Below are 8,554 nucleotides of genomic sequence, written 5' to 3'. Positions count from 1 at the left end.
GCCACAAATGAATAATAGCTATTAAAATTTCCAGACCAAAACAAAAACAAAACCCACATCAAGGCAGAGTTGAGGGTGAAAAGGAGTATTGGTTACTGAAGGTAGAAAGCATATTGTATAAAACATAAATTATCCCAAAAGTAAACATTCCAAAAACCCCAGGAAACTTGGGATTAAGGATAAAAACTTAAAAAGAAATCCAAACATCTTGAAATTATTGAAATGCAGTGTGAAGGCCTCCAAAACAAACTTAGCTCAGCCCTGCAGCAGCACCATGTTGTAGGCCAGCAACAATGATTAATGCGTTTTAGTATCTGTGGCCCTAAATTAACCTAATGTGTATTTCAGAGATAATATTTTAAATTTTTTTTCCTTTGCTTGTCAGAGTCAATTGTTGCATGCAATATGAGGTGAACAGGAGAAAAATAATGCTATATAACCATATTATCAGTTTTACTATGGGACTGGTTGTTACTTAAAAATACAAAATGTCCATCAGCTGTGAAGCAACAAGAATACTGTTGTGTTGTGCATGAATGTTTCATAACTGTGAGAAGAAACATTTTCTGGCTGGACCGCCAAGACTAAATCAGGAAAGGCTCCTATTAGATTTAATAACTTGTTAAAAGATCGCAGAATGGTTTGGGCTAAAAAGGACCTTAAAGACCATCTAGTTCTATCCCCCCTGCCATGGGCAAGACAAGCAAATGGGATTTCAGTTCCTAAAATTAAACACGGAGATGAAAAATATATGAGAAACAAACTTCTTATGCTGCAAAGTTACCTATCTAATCTAACTCAGTAGACAGAACTTTTCTATGAACAATAATAAGAGAAGCAGGTGATTAATGTTCGCCAAAAAAACCTGAAGCCTCAGAACACTCACTCGTTTTCAGAACTGTTTTATTGCAGTTGGATAATAAGAGATAAATAGCTAAGACCAAAATACAGTAAGTCACATTTATTTTTCTTTTGGAACAATCCTCCCACCTGGTTGTGTTTTACGATAAGGAACAAAAAGCTGCACTACGTTTCAGAACACTTTGTTCTTTAAAACTGGTCAGACAGGTGGGAAATATTAAAGTACTACAAGTTAAATTTTCCACTCCAGCTTCATTTCCCAAATTGAGCAAGTCCAAGCGAAAGAAACCATGACTTTTTCTGCTCCAGAGATGCGTATCATCTGGTGACATACTTCAAGCTATATTAATTTGATTAAAAAGTTTATCCTTAATAACCTGAGACATCAGCCCGTGTATAGCTTCTATGGTGGTCTTGCAGCTGAAAAACAAGCATAAATTCCATGTTGGCCAAAATCTAGACTGTCATTTTATTTGAAGATATTCAGCTGTTTTAGAAGTTCAGGGTGCCCATAACCCAATGAATCTTAACTGTCCAGAAGGGAGAAGTCACACACAGCAACTTAGCCATCCTTGCCAATACCTTATTCTTACTTAAAAAGCAAACTGACGAGAGCTGTACAGAGACAAATCCCAGAAAACTGCCTTGTCTGGCCACTTAGGACATCTTATATTAACAGCAAGTCAGATCTGTGCCCCTCTGAATCAAGAAATGAAAAAATGTCCCTGGGGGAACTGGAGCTACCAGCAGTTATCAATACCCAAAGGCTCTCACTGTACTCCACTGTATCCCCTTTGCCCAAGCCGATGGCCAGTGGCATACAGGAATCACAGCTCCCCTGAGAAACTTCACAGAAGATGTTAAAGGAAGAGTGTATAGAGCTAATCAGTCAGTCAAGATCTGTAACACGCAAAACCCCCAACAGCTGAGAGGATTCCAATTGCTCTAATTTCCATCCAGTGTGCCTGCCACAGGGGAAATATAGTGTCACACTAACAAATAAAAATGTCTCAAAAGAGAAAGTACAAATGCAAAGGATGTGCCAGCCCTGATGGCCCAGGGAACAGAGAGATGCAGAAGTGCCACGCACAGGGAGCCAGCCTGGAGCACAGTTTGGCTGGTGCCCAGGTACTCCCAGGGAATGGGTCTTAGAGACCTGCATGTGCAGAACAGGTGTCGCAGAGCCAAGTGTGAGCAACCAAAACTAGAGCTGAATTTATTATAGAAACAAAGACTGAAAAGCCACTGTAGGTTTACTAAAGGCAAGGTTTTCTTAAACCTTCAAAAATACCTGGTGACATTTGGAATCTCCCATTCCTATCTATAATTGCTTTTATCCTGGTATGTCACGATTTAATTGGTAGGTTACAGTTAAAGGCATGATGAAAGTTTTAAAATGAAACAACACTTTTCACAGGGAAGAACACAGATGTGTGTTATCTTACCTGTCTCTTGTTGCTTTTGCAAGTTTGTCTTCCGATTTCTTATCATGAGTCTCTAAACCCAGCATGAAACTGCCCCTTCCAAGCTGGGCTTCCGACTGTTCTAGTTTCTCAGACAAATCAAAGACTTGGCCAGTGGTGTAGTCGGCATTCTAAGGAGAAAGAAGGCAATAAAACATACAAAATTCTAAACTATATATTCAAGCATTTACACACAAAATAAACAAAATCCAGAAGGGCCTTTAAGACTGTAGTACTGCACATTCAACTTCTATGTGTAATTGAAGTGGCACAGAACATGAGTTGCACACAGGTGGGGGCTGTGAGAACAGAACATTTGACAAATGCTCAATTCCTAAAGCCCTAAATGGACATTTCCTTATTACTTTCTGCCTTAAATGATGCATAAGTAAAATTCAGTTGGTTTTGATCAAGAAAAAAGGTATAAAACTGGCTTTTGTTGGAAGGAAGGTTTCGATGCTGAGCTGTTACTGCAGGTAGACCTTCACTGTATTTCTGTTGTAATCTTGTTTTAACAGGTTTTTTTTTTTTTACTTATTCAACACCATTATTTTAAGGCATATAATTCATTACAGTGTTGGAAAGAGATACAAGGTTAAAAGGTGTTTAGGACAAAATCTAAGCATATAGAGAACTCGGTAAAATTACATGTAAATCATTCCCACCTCCTACTTATAAAGATCAGATATAAGGAAAATTTCAGTATTTCTGATGAGAAAAACCTTCCCTTCTTGTTGAACCTGACAAACAGATTCTTCATGTGGGATCTGCACCTACCCGTGTGCGTTCAGCATTAGAGGGGGGCCTGGCTTTTGGCAGGGGAACGCGCTGCGGTACCCACCGTGAGCAAGCTGGAGGAGCTGAGAGTGTTCACCCAGTACTTGTTCCACAGGAGCTCCAGCAGCTTCCGATCCAAAGATGACTTGAAGTACGAGACTTCCAAAGCATAATACCTTTGGAAACAAACACGCAAACAAACGAAGCTGACATCTAAATACATCTTCTTACCTGTGACACCTGAAGGAAATATCTCTCAAAAAATCCTTATCAGTGGCAAATAGCCTCAACAACTCAGAGCACTGAACAATGAAGTCAGCCCTGATTGCAACTCTGAAAGACTTTCTGTATGTTATATGTCACTTCGATACAGGCATACACAATCCCCACACATACTGCTGCATTCTGTTTAATGAGACTGCAAGGGTATTTTTAATAACTCCCTTAATTTCTCGTGCAGTGATGCCCCATTCCATGCCTTGGATTGCCAATACCATAATAATTGTTAACTACAGATGATGCAGTTTTGCATATATTGCCTCTACATTGACTGAAAACATTTGAGAGCAATGAACAACTTCCAAGATTTCAAACACAGCCAGAAACATACTTTTCCATATTGAATAACAAACCTAAACACAAAAACTGAGAACTTGTGCCTGAGTCAGTAGCTTTATGTTACTTACTGTTTACAATGTACACCAAAGTCTTCTATTTTATTAAGCGGAATAGTCTGGTACTCAGATGGCCCTTCATCAGGAGGTTTATAGCCCTAAAAATTCAAAGGGCAAAAATGACACAGTCATCTTGGAACTCTCTGAAATGCCTAAACCCTTCAAAAGCCCTTCACAAAAATTGTAGTTTATGCAGTTTTTCCTAGGGAAAAATCAAATTCGTACAAAGGGCCAAAAATTTGGAATTTTCTTGGATATCAAATTCACATTTGGCTTTACTAGCGGTGATTACATTTGCAGGTCTGTCAGAAAGCATGCTGGAAGCAAACTAGTGGTTGTGGTTGAGATATTTCAAACAAGTAAGATGACAAACTGTGATTGATCATTTCTTACATCAAAGAAAGCGTGAGCTTCTTCTAAGATAATATTTTTCTACCTATTCTTGGAACTGATCTCCTCTTTTGAGGGAAGATAGGAGGCCAGAGAATACAAAGGAAGAAACATCCACACCTTGCATATGCCTTAGGGAAACCTAAAGCTTCAGTTACTTATTTAGCCAAGATGGTGCCACTCACAACTACTGACTAGGCAAGAACTGCCCACAGACCACTGTGAGGATTCACTAACAATACAATTTTACTGTGCATTTTGTATATAGGATTTGGGTTTTAGGTGCAAGGATTCGTTTCCCTGCTCAAAATTACGGAAATATTTGTGAAGTGGTATTGCCTACAAAAGTGAATATTCTCCTGAACCCTGAAACTGTTCTATGAACTCTCATATATTTGTCAACATAAAAATAATGTTTGAATGCAACTGGGAACCTCACAAACAATTTTGTTACAGTTTCACTGGATGTCAGCCTGAAGTTCTGATGACTCAGTAATAACTGGATATTTGAAGGACACATATGAATTTTATTAGATTGAAATTAAATAGCACAGTTTTATCTGCCAGAAGTATAAACATGAGACTGCATTTGGAGATCTAGATCTCCAATATATATGTGATTCTCTAGTTTTTAGCTCAGCCCTTCCAGTTGTTTAATTAACTTTTCTACACATTGTTTTGTGAAGATGCATAGTATTTATTTGAAAGGTTTAAGTAGATGCTGCCAAAAATCTATGAAAACCAAACTAGAAGTCAATCTTTGCAAACAGAATCAATATCTGAAGACCTGCAACAACCAGTGTATCAGCACATCCTGCTTTTGGAACAAGCAATGACATGCAGCACAGCTCAGCAGATCAAACTGTCAGGTGATCGAACCGCAGCAAGCTTTAGAGCTAATCTATTACTTATTTAAATACAGTTTAGTGATCACACATTAGATAACTATTTACCTTAGGGTATGTCCTAAATGCTCCAAGATTCACTTTTCCTGCAGATATTGTTCTTGTTGGATCAATCTGTAGAAACACGGGTAATGCCTGTTATAGGTATTTTACAATTTATACTTGTAATTTATATTTCAGAAGCTTAACAAGTGCAAATTGTATTAGTTGTCATACACAGTATGTTTTCAGTTTATGGCATTTGTTGGTATGAGACTCTAAAAAGATGGGAATATCAATAGCCTTCTACAGACCATTTTTTTCAAACTCCTTCTCCTTATTTCCCAAATGCTTTAAAGAAATGACCCTTAGGAGCAATCAATAAATCATAATAAAAAAAATTCTGCATATTTATCTTATAAACACTAGAAGTAAGAAAAAGATTTTGGTGATCTGCTGTATTGTGGGGGAAAATACAGAAAAATAATGAAGAAATCTTGCTAACACAGGTACTAATGCCCTGTTTAATTTTAAAAGTAATTAAAAGAAGAAGTGGGGGAAAAAAAAATAGCAGCCCCAAAGAGTTCTGATTGTCTGAAATTATGTCATAACATAGAAGAACTCATATGGTGGAAACGCTTCATAAGGGTCATTTATCCTTCCCTAATGTAGCTCTTCCATCAGAATTATATTATTATATTCCTTGGTTTGAACTGATTTGTCTTTTCTCCTTTATTTCCTTCAGTAGCAATGGTTATGCAAGTAGTATCTAAAATAAGGTTTAGTTTTGATTTCAAATGTGGTCTGAAGCCTGGAAGACCTTAAAGGGCCCAAAGAGTTTGTTCTAAGATAGAATTCCTATTGTCCCCTACCTTGTAGCATGCCACTGAATTAATTTAAAAGGCATTTTTGATGCGAAGTAACAGAAATCTGTGAACACACTTTGCTCTTAACTCAATAGAGCAAAAGAAAACTTATCTTTGTTCTACTGCAGGAGGTTGAATATGGATTCCTCAATAAAGTTTTCTGCACAAGTAACTTTAAGTTAAGAGCAATGTAGGAGTTTGTACAGTGCTCCCACTCCTGGAGCACGGCAGTGAGCACGGCCTGTCAGTGGTCCCAGGAGTCTGACCAGAATGTGGCCAGCCCAGCCAGGTGAGGTGCAGCGTGCCCAACACACGCCACTAGAAATGATCCCACCCAGCAGAAGGTGCCATGCGATTGTATCGAGCGTCAGCCTGCGCTTACCACCACGGCTACGAAGGGCTCTTGGAACTGCTGATTAAGCATCTGGGTGCTGACGTCGATGCCAGACAGCCAGCAGCCATAGCCAGGGTGACTGTGATACCAGCCGATGGCATTTTCCAGACGACCAACCTAAGACAGGGAAGGAAACCGAAACCCTGTGTTACATCTCCCTGTGACAGCTCCATTCCGAAGGGGCCAGCCGCCCTCTGCGGGGCCCTCCCGCACCCTGCGACACCACGGGAGGGGAGAAAAAGAACACATGCACAGCAGCTCCTCCTAAACTAAACACAGACCTTATTTTGCTAAACTATTCCTAGAACCCAAACAATCTGTAGTAATAACAGTCTCTGTTACAGCTATGGCCACAGAGGTAAGAACTGCAGGGAGCCAGGATCTCCTTCTTCAATAACAGCTGAAGTACGAATGATTTTCCATGTAATGAGATGGCAAAGAAGCTGGGACTCCTCAGTGTGGAAGAGAAATGTCTTATAGGGTGGACGTGGCATGAGTGTATCTCATCTCATACGAGTATGGCATGTCAGCAGAGAATGAATGTTCACTGTTTAGTACAGGAACACATATCAGAGGCATCTAGAGAGATGATTATTAGGTTTAAATAATAACTTTGAAGAGGCACATCTTTGAACATCAGAAGTTACAGAAATTATTTCTAAGACATGCTGTGAAAGCCAAAAGATGAATATCTGAGACTTTTAGGATCAGAAAAACTAAAAATAGGAGTTTCCAAATAATAACCCCGGCTACCCCTGCAAATACCAGAAGAAAATAAAACAAACAAAAAAAGACCCCACAGGAGAACAAACACCCATTGCACCTGATTTTGTAATCCTGTCAAGAATTGCTTACTGGATGCTCCGTGCTGAGCTGAATAATTTTGGTATGACCCTACATAGCAGCTGTTAATGGAGTTGTGTGTCTGGGTGTATCACCCGCTTGGTTTTCCCAACTACTGAACATGTCAGGAATGTTAAATCAGAAAAATGTTCAAATGAGACAGAACACACAAACTGCCTACCTGAAAGGAGGATCTATTTTATTTTTGAAATGCAAATAATAGCTATATTTTTTTATATCTCCCATAATAGAGGAGGTTTTTAGAAACATGTATTATACCAGTTATTTTACCAACACACTCCCTCCTTTCATCCACAAGCCACCAGCTGCAGCCACAAAAACACTTCCTGAGCAATGAAAATCACAGAAAAGGAGAATCCAGTGTATGATAACCTACTGCAAGACATGAATATATACGTGAGAAAATGTTTAAAGGGATCTGTGTTCTCTACTGCTGACATAGTTCTCTTACCCATGTTTGAGAAAAAACAGGGTGGCTGGGCAGACACTTCATCACTGTGAGAGAGAGGTAGGCAGGTGTCTACATTTAGCTCCTGTCTGGGGCTGAACTACAGCAGTTGCTCCATCACCCAATGACTCCTGCCCAGCAAAGGAAAGGGACTGGGAAAAGGAGAGGAGACCCACGGGTTGAAATGAAAATGGATTTACTCAAACAGCCAAACTAATACCAATATAAAGTACCTAAAGCTATACTCAGCCCAGCAAATGTACAGCAGTCACAATAAACAGGAAGGTAGATTCTCAGGTGCAGGATGGTAAGCAATGCCCTCCAGGGAAGGGGAGAGGCAGGAGAAGGAAGAAGAGGAGCAGGAGAAACCCCCTCCTCAGCAAACTTGCCCCTTCATGCTGAGGGTGATGTGAATGGACCCATCCGTAGCCAGCTGGGGTCAGCTGCCCTGGCTGACTCCAAACTGCTCACAGCCTGCAGAGCAGGCCTGGCCAGGGACCCCCCCGCCTGCAGGGCCGGCCTGGCGGGGGCCCCCCCCCCAGCCACACCAGGGCGGTGGGGAAGCCCATAAACCCCAGGACACGCTCCTGTGTGATTAGCTGACAAGATCTGCAGCCATGGAGGGAGATAACCACCCGCTGCCACCTCTCCTTACCTGCTTTGCGTTTTCAATGTAGGCAGCCATGTACTCGTAGGCGGCCGCCTGTGCGTTGACGCGAGTCTCGGTGCCCTCCACCGGCAGCGCGAAGCTGTCCATGATGATCATGGTTTCTCCGTCCACCTTGCCCAGCATGAGCCCCATCACCTCCAGGTTGCCCCCCGAGCGGGCGTGCATCACCATCTTCAGCAGCGCCAGCGCCGAGATCTTGCAGTACTTGAAGTAATGGTGGCTGCAGAAGGGAGCCCGCGGAGCCGTCAGGGCCGGGCCGGACC

General features: G+C 41.0%; 1 protein-coding gene across 1 annotated transcript; it reads right to left on the bottom strand.

The window, feature by feature from the left end:
- Positions 1-886: 886 nt before the first annotated feature.
- COPS5 (COP9 signalosome subunit 5) lies at positions 887-8,505 on the bottom strand. Its single transcript, XM_008938722.1, has 7 exons — positions 8,277-8,505; positions 6,298-6,426; positions 5,119-5,184; positions 3,788-3,873; positions 3,166-3,277; positions 2,307-2,455; positions 887-1,281 (listed from the first exon to the last, which is right to left on the bottom strand). The coding sequence occupies exons 1-7, from the start codon at positions 8,460-8,462 to the stop codon at positions 1,197-1,199; spliced, it is 813 nt and encodes a 270-aa protein (XP_008936970.1). The 5' UTR covers positions 8,463-8,505; the 3' UTR covers positions 887-1,196.
- Between the last annotated feature and the right edge of the window lie 49 nt (positions 8,506-8,554).

This window comes from Merops nubicus, unplaced genomic scaffold (genome assembly GCF_000691845.1).
Source record: "Merops nubicus isolate BGI_N331 unplaced genomic scaffold, ASM69184v1 scaffold10664, whole genome shotgun sequence".
NCBI lineage: Eukaryota > Metazoa > Chordata > Aves > Coraciiformes > Meropidae > Merops > Merops nubicus.
The sequence above is the reverse complement of the archived record's forward strand: the minus strand, read 5'-3'. Positions and strand labels throughout refer to the sequence as shown.